General features: G+C 33.9%; 3 protein-coding genes and 1 long non-coding RNA gene across 5 annotated transcripts; 1 reads left to right on the forward strand and 3 right to left on the reverse strand.

Annotated features, from left to right (window-relative positions):
• Window positions 1-1,201: 1,201 nt before the first annotated feature.
• LOC142219985 (uncharacterized) lies at window positions 1,202-1,962 on the reverse strand. The gene is made up of 2 exons (XR_012717830.1): window positions 1,473-1,962; window positions 1,202-1,415 (listed from the first exon to the last, which is right to left on the reverse strand). It is a non-coding gene; the product is annotated as an uncharacterized LOC142219985 (long non-coding RNA).
• A 9,497-nt stretch (window positions 1,963-11,459) lies between these two features.
• LOC142219997 (uncharacterized) lies at window positions 11,460-11,972 on the forward strand. The gene is made up of 2 exons (XM_075288842.1): window positions 11,460-11,725; window positions 11,843-11,972. Exons 1-2 carry the CDS (start codon window positions 11,567-11,569, stop codon window positions 11,912-11,914), a joined length of 231 nt encoding a protein of 76 aa, XP_075144957.1. The 5' UTR covers window positions 11,460-11,566; the 3' UTR covers window positions 11,915-11,972.
• Window positions 11,973-12,491: 519 nt separating this feature from the next.
• Window positions 12,492-17,973, reverse strand: LOC142219989 (uncharacterized). The gene is made up of 3 exons (XM_075288829.1): window positions 17,815-17,973; window positions 16,235-17,582; window positions 12,492-13,513 (listed from the first exon to the last, which is right to left on the reverse strand). Exon 2 carries the CDS (start codon window positions 17,577-17,579, stop codon window positions 16,458-16,460), a length of 1,122 nt encoding a protein of 373 aa, XP_075144944.1. The 5' UTR covers window positions 17,580-17,582; window positions 17,815-17,973; the 3' UTR covers window positions 12,492-13,513; window positions 16,235-16,457.
• Window positions 17,974-19,562: 1,589 nt separating this feature from the next.
• Window positions 19,563-21,210, reverse strand: kri (uracil phosphoribosyltransferase krishah). Of its 2 annotated transcripts, XM_075288860.1 has the most exons (4): window positions 21,111-21,210; window positions 20,755-21,029; window positions 20,325-20,685; window positions 19,563-20,263 (listed from the first exon to the last, which is right to left on the reverse strand). In XM_075288860.1, the coding sequence occupies exons 2-4, from the start codon at window positions 20,988-20,990 to the stop codon at window positions 20,081-20,083; spliced, it is 780 nt and encodes a 259-aa protein (XP_075144975.1). In that variant the 5' UTR covers window positions 20,991-21,029; window positions 21,111-21,210; the 3' UTR covers window positions 19,563-20,080. The 2 variants fall into 2 exon arrangements, with proteins under 2 accessions (XP_075144975.1, XP_075144968.1); XM_075288853.1 differs by having other exon boundaries at window positions 20,755-21,201.
• Window positions 21,211-21,839: the final 629 nt, after the last annotated feature.

Raw genomic sequence — 21,839 nt, forward strand, 5'->3', positions numbered from 1 at the left:
GGTATGCACCTCTAGCGAAATTTTCGGTAGCAAAAATGTAATCAAGTCTACAACAACAAAACAGGGACTTGTACACATTTTAAACCAGCTAATCGCTTTTAAAAATTGTTAATATATGTTCCAAATATTCCTCAAATAAATTGTTTATTATTTACAGACCTTTTAAAACTTTTACGCACACTATGATTATAATAAATTAAATGTTTGCTGCCAAAATATGCTTTTGACAACCCTGTTATTTTCATTAGAGGTGCGTACCAGCTTACGAAATTGAACGCTACCGAAAATTTCGTTAGCATAAATAGCAATGCATTTCTTATGGGAATGCAATTTTTCGCTAGAGGTGCATCCTTGCCAACATTTTTTGAATTTGGGGGCGCTTCTGAGAATCCCCACTACGGCGAAAGCAATCATATACGACATCAAAAACTCGTCGGAAAAGCGCCGTCACTATTGAGAAGTTGTACCACGCCAAGTTACTACGAAAAAGTTTCTCATCAGTGCAATTATTAGGTGCCTATTAAGATCAATTTCGAAGGACGCCAATAAGAACCCCTGCAAACTATCAGAAAAGTGCATTTTAAGGAAATTGTAGAAGAATCATTGTGGTCAAGTAAAACACGATTGTGTAGATGTTTATTGATTTGATTAAACATTTATAATTTCTTATAAATATGACATTTTCGGTTTATCTCATCACATTTAACATAATTTTTTGCATTAATAAAAGAATGATGTTGAGTTTTAAGTAGCAAGTTACATATTGCAGCGTCTATCAGTCAGTTTATTTTCGATGGAGACAGCGTGCCTGGAAAAATATTTGAAAAACGATCACTTTATTCTATTTGGAAAGTCGAAAATTGTTCACCATATACCTTTCACAATTTTAAGCGTAATATCTATGTTTTCAGAACTTTATTTTCGTTTTTATTTAAATGAAATATAACCCTGCCAACATTTTTTGAATTTGGGGACTCTTTTGAGAATCCCCACTACGTCGAAAACAATCATATACGACATCAAAAACTCGTCGGAAAAGCGCCGTCACTATTGAGAAGTTGTACCACGCCAAGTTACTACAAAAATGTTTCGCATGAGTGCAATTATTAGGTGCCTTTATAGATCAATTTAGAACGACGCCAATAAGGGACCCTCCAAACAATCAGAAAAAGTGCATTTTAAGATAGTTGTAAAAGAATCATTGTGGTCGAGTAAAACACGTTTGTTTAGATATTTATTAATTTGATTAAACATTTACAAATTCTTAAAAATATAACATGTATACCACTATCACATTACATTTAACATAATTTTTGGCATTAATGATGATGTTGAGTTACAAGTAGCGAGTTACATGTTGCTGCGTCTATCAACCAGTGTTTTTATTCCATGGAGGCAGCGTGTCTGTAAAATATCTGAAAAACAATCACTTTATTCCATTTGGAAAATCACCAAATTGTTCACCAATATACCTTTCACAATTTTAAGCGTATAATCTATGTTTTCAGAACTTTATTTTCGTTTTTATTTAATTAAAATATAACAAGCTGGTTGCGCTTGGCGTTTCACAAAAAAAATGGCTTTTTTAACAGTAGGGATGGCAAATTACTTGCATGTACTTTTTGATGTACCTTTTCATGATGGTTGAAGTGACATTTACGAGTCTGTGGTAACGATGAGGTTGAAATGGAACTTTGAAATGCTGGCAGGGAACAAGCTGGTTGCGCTTGGCGTTTCACAAAAAATAAAATGGCTCTTCTAACAGTAGTGATGGCAAAATACTTTCATGTACAGTTTGTACTTTTTGATATGCTTCCCCCATCACAGTTCGCGATGGTTGTGGTGACATTTACGAGTCTGTGGTAGCGATGAGGATGAAATGGAACTTTGAAATGCTGGCAGGGATACCGGCCTTTAGCATATCCAGTGCTAAAAGAAAACAGCCCTATTGTGTCGCATCGATACGACTTGTCGGCGATGACTAAATAATCGGTTAATGTGTTATCGATCCATAAACATGCAGCAGTATCGATTATGCCTTCGGACTTAACTTATAATGTGCACAATATATGGGATATGTTCGACACGAGCACTGTCGTCCGGAATAACTGATAATCTGTAAAGCGCATTTGACGCATAACGGTCCAGCGTTGCCAATTTAGCTTTTTTCCCGCTAGATTTGGCTTTTTTTGAAGACGTTTAGCGGGAAAAGATGCATTTAGCTTTTTTTCTGGCTTTTTTCATGACCCTTTTAGCTATTTTTGGCTTTTTTTATTTTCGACATGTTCCTATTGAAATATGGATAAAACTTCGTTTTTATCTAAGCCTTGCTGCCAGAATAAGCTTTTCCACATATTTCAAAGCTCAATTGAAACATTAATAATTATTCCGGGCATTTTTGAACCAAATACACCTTGTTGTAAAGTTTTTTTCCTCGTATTCATAAAAGTTATCGTAAACTTTAAATCTACTATTACCATCCAAATTCCTTATATAAACTGTCAGTAAATTATTAGGAATGTGAATTGCTTTGTACACTGACAAAATATTGTGGTGAGGCCAAAGATTTCATGTCCTTAAAATACGAACGCGAATTTTGGTTATAATAGCATTTGTGAATTTCTCTTATATAAACTGTTTTCCTTGTCCAAAAGCCGATAAAGTCGTTTTGTCCTTATAGTTAAGTGATTCAACTTAAAAATGGGTATCTTTTCATGAAAGAAGGCTAGGGTCAATTCTTAAAATTAATGAAATAGTCTTTAAATTTGTGGAGTTTTTGTATCTTGACAACAAACCAAAATAGCGTTCAAAAATAGAAGAGGTTTTTCAACATTTTATTTTAAAAACGTATACATAGAATAATTTCTACTTAAAGTCGAGTCTGAATTTGGAAATTTAAGTTGTCGTTAGCACGTTTTTAAAACACTGTGATAGCTCATGAAGAAAAAAGTGAAAAAACGAATAAATTCAAGTTTGACTCGGAATCAATACCAAAATCATTAGTGTACAAAATCTTTGGAACCGAACATAGAAATAATTAAGGAAATAAAGTTTTGAATGTGGTATTATTTTTTTTAACATCAAAACAACTCAATAAAAAATTGGTAGTGAAAGGATCAAAACAAATCTGCTATATATTAATGGAATGGATTTACATTTACGAATAAAAGTTATTCAATATAAACTTGCAAGACAGTAAGAATGGGTTTTATTCTCTTGGGTAATATTAGGAGAAGTGTACACGTTCACGAATTTATCATTAATTCAGTTAAGGTAAGTACTATGTTCGCTTTTCGCGTTGAAATTTTCGCGGTTACTTTATTAAAAGGGTTCAATATAAAGCACAAAATTTAACTCCATTGATGTGCAGTTTCTTGTTCCTCTAGATTTTGGCAAGACTTTACAGGAATATGTCTGTTTTCATTTATAATTTTGACTATTTCAGGAAAAGTAATCGCGAAAATAAAGTGATTTTCAACTCGAAAACCGAACATAGTACCCACCTTTAAAACGAAATATATTGATATTTTCTAATGCAGTTCTATGTGACATTCTACAATAGGGCTGTTTTCTTTTTGCACTGGATAGAACTTTTGTATGGCAATCGTTGCACTGGTGTTCTATCCAGTGCAACTATCAGTGCAAGTCGCACCAGAGTCACCATTATATGCGAATTTTGTAGTTGTCAAAATATGAATTGGCAACTAACTAAAATACTGGGGAGGAACACATCTCAAGTGAATGTCACATACTGAAAAGAAGAAGAAACAAAAGCAAATGGCATGCGAATCAGTGAAATGTGTTTTATTTTCCTACAAATCAAAGTTTAAATTGCATGGCTCGGGTGGTGGAAGTTTAGTACGAAGGTCCAAAGAAAAGTCTTAATCCAAGAAATAAAAACAGTTCCTTCAATAATGGTGGGGGTAATATTATGGTCTGGGGGTCGTTTTTTGGACATGTTATGGCTCCGATTTATAGAGTATAGAGGGCACTATGCTTTTGGAAATCTTCAAAAACAGTTTGTCCCATGTAATATTACCATAACAATCACGGGAAATACCGTCTACATGGATTATTCAGTGCGATCATGATCTCCAGCACTCGTATAGTGTGCTACAACAATTTATTTCTAATGAAAAAGTGTGTGTACTTGTACTCTATGTTTCGAATTCAGGCCAATGTCGTTCCTATGTTTAAAAACAAAATAATGTATTATACCCTTCATTGTGGGTGGACCAAATTCATTGATACCATCTCAAGATTGTTGCGAGCTATATAAAGCTTGATATTCCCATATGCATGAATTTGAATCTGCACCGATTTAGACAAAATTGTATACACTTCAACAAAATCTATGTACTTAATATTTGAATCTAACTTTATGGGACGAAACATAATTTTAGTCAAAAAAAAAAATAATAATAATAAGAAAATCTGAAGTCTGGCGGGGCAGACTATAATATACACAACTTTGTATTTAGATCCACATTTTGATAAAATCTCAATCCTTCAATTTTGTTGAGTGCTTTGTATAAAGGTTTATGTTGCTATTTACCTCACTCGATTTGGACAATGTATATTGTAATACTTCTATAAAGAGTGCGACGCAGGGTATACATTTTTAGGCAATTTCGCAAAATTGAATTTATAATCGGTCGAAAGATTTATATTAGAGGTTTTTTAAGAATCAGTGACCATCAGCACGAAATAACATTATATGAAAATTTACTATAGAAATACATTTTCAATAAATATGCTAAATTTTGAGAAAATTTTCTATAGAAATAAAATTTTGACAAATTTTTTTATAGAAAAACAAGTAAGGAAAGTCTATAGTCGGACAGGGCCGACTATATTATACCCTGCGCCACTTTGTGATCTACATTTTCGACACCATCTGAATTCCTTCAAATTTTTTGAGTGGTATATATAAAGATTTATGTTCCCATATACATGCATTTAAATCTGAACCGACAATATATTTAAGACCAAAATTCTATTGACTTAAAATTTATGTCGGCTAATGCCCTGGGGTGGAACACAATGTTAGTAAAAAACAAGTAAGTAAAGTCTAAAGTCGGGCTGGGCCGACTATATTATACCCTTCAACACTATGTATACCAACATTTGTGTTACCACCTTAACTACTTCAAATTTGCAAAGGTTTGCATTTCCAGATACAAATACTTATAATGAAGAGAATATTTGTACAAAAACACTAGAATTAAAATCGGCTATCACCATGGGATGAAACACAATGTTAGTAAAAAATATGGGAAATATGAAGCGAGAGAAATTTTAATGCAAGTGTACAAAAGGACATTTATGATTTATCAGGCGATACATATGTATACCAAATATAGGAAAATTTTAGTAATATTTGCAATTTTTGCTACTCACCAGTGGCGATTTTAAAAGGATATTGGTAGATTTCGCCAAGATATGTGGTCAAGTGTGGGTTGTAACATATTATTTGGTCATGTCGAGCGACTTGGAGCCTTATTTAAAAATCAACTGTTCTGTGGAAATTCTGGCACTACAGGATATGACTAAGATATGAGGAAATCATCACAGAGTTTTGTCTAAAGTGTGGGAATTTTGGTCATATTTGTAATAACTGGAAACACGAATATATGGGGGTTTTATCTAAATCTGAACCAAATCAGATCAAACTTAACACACTTAAATATCTAAAATATTAAAGATTTTAACCAAATTTAACACACATAACAACACCTAAATCTGAATCGATTTCAATCAAATTTACCAAGCATTGCTAGAATGTTAATTCTACTCTCTGTGCAAAACTTCACGAAAATCGGTAGTAAACTTTGGCCTCTGTTGTCATATGAGTCTAAATCGGACGAAAGATATATATGGGTGCTATATCTAAATTTGAACCGATTTCAATCAAATTTTGCACTCGTGACTATATGGCCAATCGTTATGTTTGAGCAAAATTTCAACCAAATCAGGGTAAAACTCAGGCTGAATCCATATAAGTGCATATCGGACGAAAGATATATATGGAAGCTATATCTAAATCTGAACCGATTTCAATAAAATTTGGCACATTTGACTATACTACCAATTGTACTCCTAGTGCAAAATTTCTACCAAATTTGGGTTAAAATCTGGCTTCTAGGGCCGTATAAGTGGACGAAAGATATATATGGGAGGAGCTATATCTAAATCTGAACCGATTTCTTCCAAAATCAATAGGGTTCTATTCTGACCCAAAACACATACTTGTGCCAAATTTGAAGTCGATTGGGCTTAAATTGCGACCTAGACTTTGATTACAAAAATGTGTTCACGGACAGACGGACATGGCTATATCGACTCAGAAGCCCACCCTAAGCATTTTTGCCAAAGACACCATGTGTCTATCTCGTCTCCTTCTGGGTGTTGCAAACATATGCACTAACTTATAATACCCTGTTCAACAGTGTGGCGCATAAAATTTTATAAATTATTGTTCATTAGGCCGTGAAGTACAAAAATATAACAGCAGACATCTACTGCTGTTTTTAGCAGACTTTTTCTATGAGTATACTGGAAGTCGAGTCTGAATTTGGAAAATAAAGTTGTTAACGTTTTAAAGGATTTTAATAGCATATGGAGAACAAAAGCTGAAAAAATGAAAACTTAAAATTCGCTTCCTAGAAAGAAGTACACAAAACCGAAATTTAAAAAAAAATGTGTCTTAAAAATATCCTTACTAGTATTCTCCGCTTCTTTGGCTCGGATTTTAAAAAAAAGGAAAAAAAGGAAAGGGAAAAAGTAAATTTTTAAAGTAAAGACAAAATCTTTGTAACAGGACATGCCTTTTTTTGAGTGTATACTGCATAATTTTCATAAATAAGGAAATTCGGTTCATCTCCCAAATCTATACCAATGATACCCTTGCTTATGTTTACTAATTCGCATGGGGTGGTTTAGGGTATGATATATTCGGCCCCGCCCAATACCGATATGGACCAATTTTTGTATGGTTGTTAGAAACCACATACTAACACCACGTACCAAATTTCAACCGGATCGGATGAATTTTGCCCCTCCAAGAGTCTCCGAAGGTCAAATCTGGGGATCGGTTTATATGGGGGCTATACGTAAAGTAATGCGATATGGCCCTTTTCCAATAAGATACGACCTATATCAATAACAACTTCTTGTGCCAAGTTTCAAGTCGATAGCTTGTTTCGAACGGAAGTTGGCGTGATTTCAACAGACGGACCGACCATCATCGGGTCGTATTTTTTCCAAAATGAGGCCGGTCAGGCAGTTACTGTGAATGGTGTTCGCTATCGTAAGATGATAACGAACTTTGTATGGCCCGAATTTGCCACACAGCTAACGAAACAATGGCTCTTTTGCGCAACAAATTTAATGTCCGTGTTATCTCACGTAATGGCAATGTCAATTGACCGCCAAGATCATGTGATTTGACACCGTTGGACTTTTTTCTTTGTGGTTATTTGAAAGAAAAGGTGTACGTCGATAAGCCAGCAACAATTCAATAGCTAAAGGACGAGATAATTCGGCACATTAACGGCATAGAACCTCAATTATGCCCCAGCGTCATCGAAAATTTGGACCATCGGATGGAGGTGTGCCACCGAGGTCGCGGCGTCTATTTGGCCTATAGTTTGTTCCATACATAATTGAGTAATACGAATATATCATAATAAAATAAAATTACAATAATGTCCTAAATAGTTTGTGTTTTATTCAAAATCAACATCGGCCCTTGAAAATTTAACCACCCTATTCTTTATGGGGTCTTAGAGCAATTTTTCGATCTGTTACAAACGGAATGACAAACTTAAAAAACCACCATTTTATGGTGGAGGGTATAAAAATAGCATTTGGAATAGTATATAATAATAAAATTGCCTTCTTCATCATTATTTAGAAAATATTCACCAAGACAGTATGATTTTGGTTTGGATTTTGCGGTAAAATTTAAAATTTTCATGAATTTTTTAGATATTTACGCTTCATTTGTGTATAATTTTTCTATTCTTTAGTTAACCCTCTAATGCCCAATCCCGCCTTTAGGCGGGCTTCAATAAATAAGGAAGCTTTTAGTAAAACACACCTTAACACAATAAAAATGGGTAAAATAAAAAGAAAACAGTTGGAACTGTTCAAGAGGCTTTGCAGCATATACTGAATTTTACCTATAAAATTTTCTTGTTTAGTTTTCTTGCTTTTGTGTCGTTAACATTAAATATTTATTCAGATGGCCAAAAAATTGGGGCATTAGAGGGTTAATTATACAAACATAATCCAAAAATGAATAAAGTTAAGTTAATTTGCTGAAGAAATAATAATTCCGATAACTAAAATAAACCTAATTTTTTCAATGGTTACATTTTCTTAATAAATTTTAAAATAATAAAAACTTTTGTCTTACACTTTTCGACATTTTTTATTTTCACGGCGAAAGCTTAGGGAAACCTTGAAAATAAAAAATGTAAAAACAAGTGTAATGAAACTTAGTTTTTATTGATGGAACCATGAACGCCTAAATGTTTTTTAACATATTTAAAAATTTTGAAAGAAAATCTTCACTCCAGCGCCTCTAAAATGGGATTTCGTGATAAAGACTCCTTGTTCCAACAAGCAAACACCTCAAACACACGGCCTGGGATGTGAAAATATGGCTCCTTGACAACACTAAATATCTCAAAACGCAACCACAAAGCCCAGGTAGCAACCCCATTGAAAACTAGGATCTCATTTGGAACCGTGGATCGGACAAAACCAAATTTCATCTTGGACAGCCCTTAAAAAAAGTGTTACAAGAAGAATGGGGCAAAATCTCTCAAGAAACGTGTCGATGCCAAGACGACTGGAAGCCATTTGCGCTAACAAAGGGTACTATTCCAAATACTAAGTGGACCAAAATAATGTCTCATACAATGTGATTACTGATACGACGAATACTTTTGTGAGCCTTTTTTTGTAGTTTTTTGATTTAATGATTAAAAATAATACAATAAAATTAATTTCACGATTTTTGTTTACGTTTTGCTGTTATTTATATCCATGGAAACATTTTAATAAAACTTTTTCATATAAATGTTAAGCGGTTTGCGATTTCAAGATATAAAAAAGAATATTTTTGTGAGTCACTGTATATGTTTTGTTTTTGTTTTTTGTATGACTTTTTTATGGTCTAAAACAGCAAGAAATCCCTTTCTCAACTAAATATACAAATAAACTTGCGATATTTGTTTGTGGCTGGTGGTGGTGATGTTTTCCTCTGCCTACAATTATTGGTATTTCGTTCCAAAGAAAAACTTATAAACCAAGGTGGCTATTAAACCCAAGACAAAAGGCATCAGCCATGACTTCATTACGATTCCTCGTTCTTTTGCTCAGTATTCCATGTGCGTTCGGATTTTTCTGGAACATTTGTACGCTCTTCAGCAACTAGTTAACCGATTTTGTATTGTTGCATCATTTCACGGGCATATGAACTGTGACCAACTTCTTCGAAATTTTCTGTAGCATCTTTACCAGCTTGTTCGATCAAGACTTCTTCACCACCAGGATGCTCATTGAGAAAAGGGGTCACGTCATACACGTTTTTGTGGATTATGAACCAATTCTTTTCTTTTGTAATATTTTTGGCAACTTCGGCGTGGGTAAATTATTTTACATTTTGCGATGACATGGTGTTTAATTAAATAATTTGTGGTATTAAGTTGAATTATATTTCCTGTATATTCTCTCCCTCTTGTGATGGCTGGCCGAAGTCTGTAATTCTACGTTAACTAGGCTTTTGTGATTTTGATGCAATTGGCATATCCATTTCTATACCACACATGCTTGTGGTATTAGCCACTTGTAAATCCACCACTTGAGCAAATTCCCATATTTCCACGCGTTTGGTTGATAAACATGACGCACTGAATCTGTTTCCACGCACGTAGCTGTTGCCAGCAGTCATTTGTTTTTGAAAGGCAAGCAGCAAATCCTTTAAAATTAATAATCACTCTTTCGTTTTTGGTACACTTATTTCTATAAATTGATTATTAAATGTATACCCCCTATTTTTATTTGTAAACAATAACTTTGATTTTGACATTTGACGACCAAGTGTTGCCAATCAAAATCGAAAATTGAACCGGTTAGACGTTTTGCGTTTTCTTTTTGCACTGGTTATCAGTGCAATAAGAAAACAGACCTAATATATCGCACATTGGACTTGTTGATGATTACCCTGCCAGCATTTCAAAGTTCCATTTCATCTTCATCGCTACCACAGACTCGTAAATGTCACTACAACCATCCTACTGTGATGGGGGGCAGCATATCATAAAGTACAAAATGTACTTCATACATGTATTTTGCCATCACTACTTTTACAAAAGCCATTTTATTTTTTGTGAAACGCCAAGCGCAACCAGCTTGTTATATTTTATTTAAATAAAAACGAAAATAAAGTTCTGAAAACATAGATTTTACGCTTAAAATTGTGAAAGGTATATTGGTGAACAATTTTTGATTTTCCAAATGGAATAAAGTGATTGTTTTTCAAATATTTTACAGACACGCTGCCTCCATCGAATAAAAACACTGGCTGATAGACGCTGCAACATGTAACTCGATACTTGTAACTCTACCTCATCATTAATGCAAAAAATTATGTTAAATGTGATGTGATAGTGGTATAAATGTTATATTTTTAAGAATTTGTAAATAATTAATCAAATTAATAAATATCTAAACAAACGTGTTTTACTCGACCACAATGATTCTTTTACCACTATCTTAAAATGTGCTTTTTCTGATTGTTTGGAGGGTCTCTTATTGGCGTCGTTCTAAATTGATCTATAAAGGCACCTAATAATTGCACTCATGCGAAACCTTTTTGTAGTAACTTGGCGTGGTACAACTTCTCAATAGTGACGGCGCTTTTCCGACGAGTTTTTGATATCGTATATGATTGTTTTCGACGTACTGGGGATTCTCAGAAGCGCCCCCAAATTCAAAAAATGTTGGCAGGGTAACCAGCTGACAATTGCAAGTTTACTGGGAAAAATGTTTTTACTAGGAAATATAAACGAAGGACTTCCAGTAAAAACTTGTGATAGTAATCGAATACGCAAACAGAGCTAATATGACTTAGATTTTCTTACAGTCTCACAGAAATTGAATTAAAATGAATACAATTAAAATGATATGCATTATAAGTGAAATAAAGCCTTTCAGTTTGTTAAATTTCAATCAAAAATGTGACTTTTGATACAAAAAATTTTAGCTATTTTTTCTAGCTATTTTTTAAAATTTTTTAGCTTTTTTTGGCTAGTTTTTTGGACAAATCTAGCGGTTTTTTGTGAAACAATTCTGGCAACGCTGTAACGGTCTATTGCGTTGACGCTACTGTTTCTATTTAGAAATTACAATAAAATAAGAACATTGTGAAGAAAGGGAATGAGAAACAAAATAAAAACATATGTTTTTTCGTAACTACGGTTTGGTTTCTTCCCTCTCAAATAAAAAAATATATCTAATAAAGTAAAAACAAATATTACAAATTTCTTTCGCAAAGATGAATAAACCTCCAAAACAACCTAGCTTTGTTTCTCGCAACTTGGTAGCCATTGTTATGATTCCCACAATTATAGCTTTTCATTATGGCTGGAATGTTATGCAAAATAATAGAACACTAGTTCAGGAGCATGAACAAATCGATTTACCGGTAGTAACAGTAAGTCTTATAGGAGTTGTCCATAGTTCACGATATGAATTTCGTCACAATCACATTGTTTAAACCATCAAACTAGTAATGGAAAGCATTCAAATAAGATATTCGTTTATTTTACAGTTTGGCAAATATGTGTGGAGGAAAGTTTCTGGATCCGATGATAGTCCCAATACAAATACAAAACCAACGTAACTTTTAAGTCTTTCTATGTATACATGTAATGATTTGTAAATAAATTGTTAATATTTTAGAGGTTTTCTCCTTTTTAAATATTTTTTTGGGGAAATTCGTAAAAGTAATCTCATTGGCTTGGGTATTTACAAGCCTTCTTAAATCTTGTTCCAAACCTACATGGTCTATGAAATCCTTTGTGAGTTATTCAGAAATGCCATTGAATACCGTCTTCCAGGTTAAGAGAAATATGGATAAAACCATAATACCTCGCTTGCAAAACGGACATGTAAAATGTTGCCCTACGGAAAGTCCTCGTATTTCGGTTTCCCAGCGGACTATAACGAGGTAAAATATCATTAAAACTCATATTTAATGGATACACTCATTGGTATGAGAAATGTTCTGGAAAAGTTAAATGTCCCTATTTTCTCAACAATGGAGAGTATTTGAAATCCCACATACTTTCGACCATATTTGTTATTTCGAAAGATAATTTTGGGTGCTCCTTGGCAAAGTAAACCACGTTATATCTCAACTATATTAACCAGAGGTCTGTTAGTTATAAGAACCCTCTTTAAATAAATTACAACAATAATTGTTTTGCATAAATTATATTTTGATTTTCTAATATTAATTGTACAGCTTATTTGTTAATATGAATGAACTTCCTAGATATTTGTAGACATATCAAATGTAATTTCTTTATTAAATAAAATATTTTGAATTGTATATTTACATTTTACTTATACATAGTATGTAGGTATTTACGAAAAATAGCAAATTACTGTAATTATGATTATAAAATCATACAAGGGTATACATATTAAATATACTATATTTAAATTATGAATTGTGATTATTTTTAAATGTTCATCTAATACAATAAATTTCAAATCATAAAATATCCATATTAGGCTTCACATTACACTTCCAAAATCCACTTCAACTAGATTTCTCAACAGTCATTTGCTTTATATAAAAAAAGAGATTTCAAATTTCGAAAAACGTGGATTTTTAGCGTTATGTGTAGAGCCTATAAAGCCATTTTTATGATTTATTTTCGTTTTTAGATATTGTTTTGTTGATATGGAAATATGTATATATAATTAAAACAAAAAAAAAAGTATTTATATGCAAATTAAGCATAAAATCAAAACATATGCATTTTAATCCCAAATCGTGAAAGGGACATATGCCGTAAATACAAAATAATTTTGAAATGGACATAATGTGGTAGTAAGTAGAGAAACGTAACTTCTGTATGTAAACCAAACCAATTTCATAGTCATATTGATACTTATTATTTTATACACATAAGTATATATATAAAACTATTGCTCAAGCTTATTATTATGCTACAATTTTTATATATGTACATTTAAAATATATTTAAAACCTTTTCTTGAAATATTTATTATGCAATCGCACAATTTGCAAATATTACGCACACGTAGACATTTATAATGTGGATTATATTTAGCACACAAACATACATTGTAGGTATGCAGATATTATTTAAAAACGTTTTGTGAGTTATTTAAATCTAGTTTGGTTGGAGATTTTTGTTAATGCAGATATTCGGGTACCGATAGCCAAATTAATTATTATGGGAAAGATCTATAAATAGAAAAAGAAAATGCTTATTTAGTCAATAAAGAATGTAAGAATTTGTTTTACAAGAATACATGTTCCGTTATTATTAAATATAAAAATATATGAGTAAAGCGCTTTGTCAAACGCGAACACTGCCACGCTCGGTATATAATATAAAAATACTAGGCTAATCTCGCAGAAAACTCGGACGCCTACGAATAAACTACAAGTTAATTTGTCTTGCGATACTCTTCAATCGGGAGGCGGTTCTAAATATTTATCTAACCGTTCTCATAAATATTACTGATTTATACATAAATGCATGCCAGAGTTTCATTAATATCACCATATAACAGGTTGGCTGACAAGTCCCCGGTCTAACAAAGAAAAACACATTTTTTTGTCAAAATTCGTTTTTATTATTCAACATAGTTCCCTTCAAGAGCGATACAACGATTATAACGACCTTCCAATTTTTTGATACAATTTTGACAGTACTCCTTCGGTTTTGCCTCAAAATAGGCCTCAGTTACGGCGATCACCTCTTCATTGCAGCCAAATTTTTTCCCTGCGAGCATTATTTTGAGGTCTGAGAACAAGAAAAAGTCGCTGGGGGCCAGATCTGGAGAATTCGAAGCCCAATTCATGAATTTTTGCCATCGTTCTCAATGACTTGTGGCACGGTGCGTTGTCTCGGTGGAACAACATTTTTTTCTTCTTTATACGGGGCCGTTTTGCCGCGATTTCGACCTTCAAACGCTCCAATAACACCATATAATAGTCACTGTTGATGGTTTTTCCCTTCATCAAGATAATCGATAAAAATTATTCCATGCGCATCCCAAAAAACAGAGGTCATTACTTTGCCAACGGACTTTTGAGTCTTTCCACGCTTCGGGGACGGTTCACCGGTCGCTGTCCACTAGATAGGGCCACGAAAAAAAGTTGATGCGGTCACCCCCCAATTTTGTAGCATATTCGAAGACAATTTCAGAACACCAAAACTTTTTTCCGTGCACCCTACGACCCCCCGAAATACAATTTATTGTGCTGTGTCGTCATTTGAAGTCCGATCGAAAAGAAACGCATATCGTTGTTCGTGGTTGATCAGGCTCTCAAATTGTTCTAGCAAAACACACGCACTTTGCATAACGCAGAAAATGCCGTAGTGCAAACAACGAGTATGTATACAAAGGTACCGTTAGAAATTTACAGATAAACAGGTTTTGTGTTCTAAATGCCTTATAAATCAATTTCGTAGATATGAATAACGATGTGCATATGGTTTTGATCGGACATCATGACAACACAGCAAAAACTATTTAGTGTTGTGTAGGGTGACCTATTGACTTTTTAAAATCTCTGTAACTTTTTTGTTTATGAATATAAGTAAATACCTTCAAAAGCAAAAGTTTCATATTTTGTTAAGATCTTTATAATGGTTATTAGAAATGGGCGTCATAGGGGTATACGAAGCGAAATAAAAAAAAATTAAAAATCAAATTTGACGTTGGAGTCAAAAATGACCAATGCACGAAATATAGCCCCTGATCAACCACGAACAATGATATGCGTTTCTCTTCGATCGGACTTCAAATGACGACACAGCACAATAAATTGTATTTCGGGGGGTCGTAGGGTGCACGGAAAAAAAGTTTTGGTGTTCTGAAATTGTCTTCGAATATGCTACAAAACTGGGGGGTGACCGCATCACTTTTTTTTCCTTTAGGCCGTGACCCTATCTACTGTCCACTCAGCCGACTGTCGTTTAGACTCAGGAGTGTAGTGATGGAGCCATGTTTCATTCATTGTCACATATCGACGGAAAAATTCGGGTGTATTACGAGTTAACAGCTGCAAACACCGCTCATAATCATCAACACATTGTTGTTTTTGGTCAAATGTGAGCTCGCGCGGCACCCATTTTGCACAGAGCTTCCGCATATCCAAATATTGATGAATGATATGACCAACACGTTCCTTTGATATCTTTAAAGCCTCTGCTATCTCGATCAACTTCATTTTACGGTCATTCAAAATCATTTTGTGGATTTTTGTGATATTTTCGTCGGGCGTCCACGGCGTTCACCGTCCTCCGTGATCATTTCACCACGCTTGAATTTTGCATACCAATCAATTATTGTTGATTTCCCTGGGGCAGAGTCCGGAAACTCAGTATCAAGCCAAGTTTTTGCTTCCACCGTATGTTTTCCCGTCAGAAAACAGTATTTTATCAAAATACGAAATTCCTTTTTTTCCATTTTTTCACAATAACAAAAGTTGCTTCACAAAAGACGCTCTATCTCACAAACTAATTGACTTACAGACGTCAAATTTTGACACGAATCATTTAAAGGTTGGTACTATATAAAAATGAATTTAATACTAGCGACGCCATCTATGTGTCAGTCCGGGGACTTATCAGCCAACCTGTTAAATTCCAGTTACCTCGCTATATTTGTCAAAGCTAAAATTTATTTCTCATTTCCTAATCGAAAATATAAAATTAAGCGTCATCATTTAAAATTGAACGTTCGTTATTTAGAGTAGTTATATAATTAGAAAATCTTGTGTTCCTATGAATTTTAATTCTTTTTTCTTCCAATAATATCAATTTTTAAAATTTGTCTCTTTCGTTTGGCGGAAACGCTGACCATAGTACGAGCGGAAGATAATAAAATAATTAAATATTCTAAAAATGGATATGTATATTAATGTAAAATGTCAGTAGAAAATAGCACATACCTGAATTGGCAATTTACATTCCTATTTCGTTGCTAATCCAAAAGAACATATCCATTATATACAATTTGTTTTGAAAATTTCATAGTGTTAGACGGAAAAATTCTCAAACTCCCGAAGTAAGACAATAATGACTAAACCATTCCAAGAGAGACAAAGATGCTGTTGCTGTAATGATCCGTTGTTGAGGATCTTGTTCTATCTGCTGCAACGAAGGTTTCATCTCCTACTGTGAGAGATGTGAATTAACGCTCAAATTGTCCAATTGACCATTGAAGAGAACATCACTTATTAGTTTTTCGGCTATAATACGTTGATGGGTATTCATTACTCTTAATTTGCTGGCCACATTTATACCAATGGCATCGAACTCATCTTCGTTACGTGGTCCGCCACCGCCACTGTTAGAGGTAGTATATGCCGTGGTAGAACCAAATAAAGGTTGCAAGTGTTCGCGCGAAATTTGAATGGTCGGTACTTGTTGGTGGATTTGAAGTTGTGCCGCTGCTCCGTTTGCCTGCTGCTGTTGTTGATGTTGTTGAAGTTGTTGTTGGATATGTTGCTGTTCCAATGAATTTACCGCCTGTTGTATTTCACGTTGGGAATTTGAATCAAGCGATGTTATTTCAAGCACTTTCACGGCGGTCGTATGTTGGGGGGTTTGAGTATGAATTTGATGATTTTGTGGATGGTGATGGTGCAATGGTGGAGGTTGGTCATGCTGAACATGCTGTTGCTGGCTTTGTGTTTGATGGTGGTGCATTTTGTGTTGATTTTCAGTCTTGACAATGGAGACGGGTACAACTTCACCATTCACAGCTGTCGTTATGGTGGTAGCAAGATTTTGTTGTTCCTGCTGCAAATCTGTCTGAGAGGCAGAATGTGCGCTACTCGCTTCCATTTGTTGTTCATCCTCAAATTCCATCGAGTCGTCATCCTCAAAAGCCAACGTAAGGGAGCGTTTCGGCTGTTTGGCATCCGAACTATTATTTCCACCCAAGCTAGTGATGGCACGTTTAAGACCCTGATCGGCAATAAATGATAACTTGTCATAATACCACAGACGTGTCTCGTAATTTTGTTTGGAGTGCATTTTGCGGTATTCACGACGAAAAGCAGAACGCAGGGAGTTGATTTTCCTTACAACCATATTACGATCTGGGTTCGGTTCAACTTCCTTTAGTTTTTCAACCAATTTATCGTAGGCCCTATTTCTCACATTGTTATTGCTGTAATCGGGATGTTTTGGTTGCCACAAACATTCTTCCGTTTGGTATTGTTCAATAAATTCGCCTAGCCAATGGCGGGAATAGCTCCTCAAATCCGATAGTTGGCTTATATTTGCCATTTCCTAGATAAATTTGCGATTACTTTGGTTTTTAGCAAACTCCGAAATAAAGGGAATACAGTGATAAACGAGCACTTTTTTTGTTGGCTCTTCGTTGGGGATGCTATCGCTGGCGTCTTATTCTTGTTCTACACCACTTTATACTTATACTCACAACACCAACAAACAGTCGTACAATGAAAAGACGCTCGTTTAACAAATTTCTATCTGGAAATTTGCAACTTTCAGCACATACATTGGCCGAGTTTATCTTTTTCTAATATATTTCAATTTCCTAGTTTGTATTTGTACATTTTTCCACACTTTTCACAAAAATTTTATGCACTTTAAAGCATTTTTAATCTTTTTTCGAAGCCAACTCAAACACGTCGTGTCGATTGAAATTTTGTTGTGTTATGTTACTTATCGTGAAATCTCTTTCTTTTCCCGCTACACACTGGTAGAGAGAAAGAGACAGATGAGTTTATACGTTTAGTGTTGCCATACGCTAAATAAATGCATGAAACTAAGGTGACCAGGGCAAACAATTTAAGAACTCTTAAATTTACAAACGATGAGGAGGATGTACAAAGTTTTTAATGGACGCTAATTTTTCAAATGCAACATCTGTTGAGTTCGAGGGTAAAAAACATTTTCAACATTTAAGTCCACTGGACTACAAAGGGCTTACCTTCAATATTGCTTGCAAAAAATTGATGAAATATTTGAAAATGATTGGAGAAAACTTTGAAAAAATACAATCTTTAAATCCAACGGAAAAAAAACTTTTGTTATTATTATTATCTTTAATTGTAATTTAAAACCTTAAAGACCTATTGCGGTAAATTACAATAAATCTACTAAATAATAACTCCTCGAAACACAAAGTTTTATTTATAATCTATGATGTTTAAAGGTAGGGATTTAAAATGATTACAAATATTTTCAATACTTTAAATTCCTGGTCAATTGGAAAAAAATCAAATATGGACATTTCGGAAAATTAACTGAAATTACTCCGATTAGTTTATCATTATTGGTAAGTCAAAATACATACAGATATTTATACGTCGGATCAGAAGAACTATATTTTTCAGGTCGTTTCTGGTGAGAATTGCACGTACGTGGAACGGACTACCACTTGAGTTAAGGATTTTTTCGCAATGTAACAATGTGTTCCGATTAAAAATTATGGAATTTTTTGCCACCCCAATCTGTGTAATGTTTCAGTCAGTTGTGGCTTTTATACTTATACTTATTTACCTTTTATTATATTTTCTAATTCAGTATTTTTATTTAAATTTTCTTTACCATGTTATGGGCTTATATTGATGATTTTTTTTTTAATTTTTCTTTATGGCTGGGGAGTCGCTTTAATACTACAAGAATAATATTATAAACGTATATAGAATATTTTGGGTAATTGACTTTATAAATATAATAATGATTTACTCAGGTTTTTTATAAGTAATATAATTTAATTGGCCTTATAGCCTTTGTATTGCGGATTTTTTGAAATAAATAAAATAAAATTGAAATGAAACTTTTGGCGATTTGCAAGTAATCCAAACAATTTGAAAAAGTTTGAAGGTAAGTTGTTTAAAATCAAGTTGTATTTGCAATTTATATGGAGCATAAAATTGGTACTGGCGTTAGGGCTAGTGTGCTTTCCACAGATGAAATAACAAAATTTTTCAAGGAATCACCTTTTCACAATGGAGTATGAACACCGTTTCACATTATGATGAAACCACTTAGATATGTTTCAATACCCAGAAAGCCTCTAACTCTTTGTATAAAAGGACATGCTAACCTGACTTTTCAAAGAAAAGTCTTATCTGTAATCATATTTTCCACTATTTTAATTTTTGTGGTTTTAATAACTTATTCACGCATTGGAGTAAACCGTGCCCAAGTCCTGGGCCATATGTACTAGCACACCTTGGGCCTCCAAGTTTTGTAATCAAAACACCAAAATACTGAAACAAGTAACATTTTTCCACGTTTAATTTTTAATTTATAATTTTTATTTTACTGTATACTTAATGTTGGGTTTTGTAAAATTAACCGGGTTAGTCAAAAAAGTTGCAGCTAAAATCCATAAGAGGACAATATACAAATATATCTATATAAGTTAAGTAATTGGCTACCAAAAACAATACAATAAAAACCTTGAGTATTGTTTTCTAAGAAAGCCAAAGAAAAAAAAAACAGTCGTATAAAGGGGAAGGGGGGAGCATAGCTGAGACATGGATACTCTTAAAGTAACATCGACGTTTTATATTAGGTAAAACTGTGCAGGCTGCTTACAGCTCAATAATATTTTAGTTTTTTAGCTAAATACATTAAACTAATGGCGACGAAATTATCGACGTATTTGCCATCCATGCCTTGGCTAAACGGAGAATGTAAAAATAAAAAGATCCTAAATCTAATTTTTCCAACGATTTATAGTTGTGACCGTATCACACATCCGCCTCGGAAGGCAACTCTATTTCGTGCATTCGAGTTTAATTTGGGACTTAATCCGTTCCGAAATATTTTTGGCCGAAATGATTTGGAGTCACAGGATGTAGTTCAGATGTGAGTATTTTCATGCGGGGAAAAGCTTTTACAACACAATTGGCCGCCATAGGCGTGCAAAATAGATTTGAAAGAATTATGCTATTTTCGGGAACACCATGTTCCTTCAAAACATTTACTGCCTGAAATCAGAAAGAAAACAATCAGATATACGATACGCAATAGATATTCGTTACTTTATACCTGCAAAACAGTATTTCCGGTAGACATGATTGGATACATCAATAATATCTGCCTGCGAGCTATGTCATCGGGAAATCTCGCATATACTACACGGGCAACATGTGTATCTGAATCAGATTCGACCAATATTTTACCAATACGTATAGATCTACAGCAATCCCGTAAGCCTTGTTCCATTGCCTCTCCCGAACGTATAATAGACACTCCACAATTACCCGAACGATATTTTAATCCATCATATATGGCCCCAGTAGGTGTTTCAACACTGCAATCTGTATATGGTAATTGGTTCAATGACTCTTCGATGACTAGACGTATGAGACGATCGGCGTAGAATTTGAAATCACTACGAGTTGTATTCCTACATAACCAAAGTAATGCAATTACATCTTGTAGAATGACAAAAATAATATACATGTGCAATACTCACTTATCCCTAATTATAGTTAGCAATTCCGAAACTTGTGGATTGCATTCTAAGATTTTGAAATTGGCCCCGTAATCTCGCAAGATTTCCTCTCGGCATGTTATTGCGCGTGATGTTATATCGCCCGTTGGCATAGATTCAGTTTCCAATGTATTGTTTCCATTTGCATCATTAATGCTTTCGGCATTCTCTTCGTCGTCTGTTGTTTTTGTTGTTAAATTCTCCATAGAAGCACACATTCTTGATTCGACTGATTTTTAACCAATTAACAATGGGACCTGTTAGTGTTCGTTTTCTAATTTATTAAGTACTTGTGTGCGATGGTGAGGTTGGTATTGTTCTAATTTAAATTTATTTACTTGTGCATTAAATTAAGTACAACCGCTGTTTTTAATTGGAGCCTCGCAGAATAAAACGTGATGAGTTGATGAGAATACACACTCAGAGTCAACTTTCTTTTGTCATTTTTTCTGTATTGAGTTGCCATATACAAGAGCCACATGCCATGGTATAGTAAGCAAAGTAGTGTATAATGTAGCATTTTATTTTCTAACCATTTTAATACTACGTTCACACTTGGGCTGTCATTCGGGATCGATTTTTAAAAATCCCGGGATTCGGGGTTTCAAAACATAGAATCCCAGAATTTTCCAGGAGTTTTTGGGGATCCTTTAAATATTAGGTCTGTTCGAGTACTTTTCCAGTAAAATATATCCAGTAAAAACTAGCAAGAGAGTAAGAGTGTATTTTACACTCTCTGCTTAAAATTACTGAAAAGTACACGAACGGTATCCAGTAACTATTTGCACATTGAAAATTTCAGCTGCTAAAACATTGAAAACAAAAAACGAATCATGGATATTAAACTTCCAATCGTAGTTGCCGAACATGTACATTGTATTGGTGCTTTGTTTGTTATCAATGACCAGTTGGCAACATATGCTATGGTTTGCAAGATTTTACTGGGGAAAAAATCTCTAGCAAAAACTTGCAATTTTTCTATCTCATAACTGTCAAATGTGGACTCTCTCCGGCTATCTTTTGCTGGCGTTTTGGTGTAAACGAACGACTTCAAGTAAAAATTTGTA

The sequence above is a fragment of the Haematobia irritans genome, chromosome 1 (assembly GCF_050003625.1).
Source record: "Haematobia irritans isolate KBUSLIRL chromosome 1, ASM5000362v1, whole genome shotgun sequence".
NCBI classification, from domain to species: domain Eukaryota; kingdom Metazoa; phylum Arthropoda; class Insecta; order Diptera; family Muscidae; genus Haematobia; species Haematobia irritans.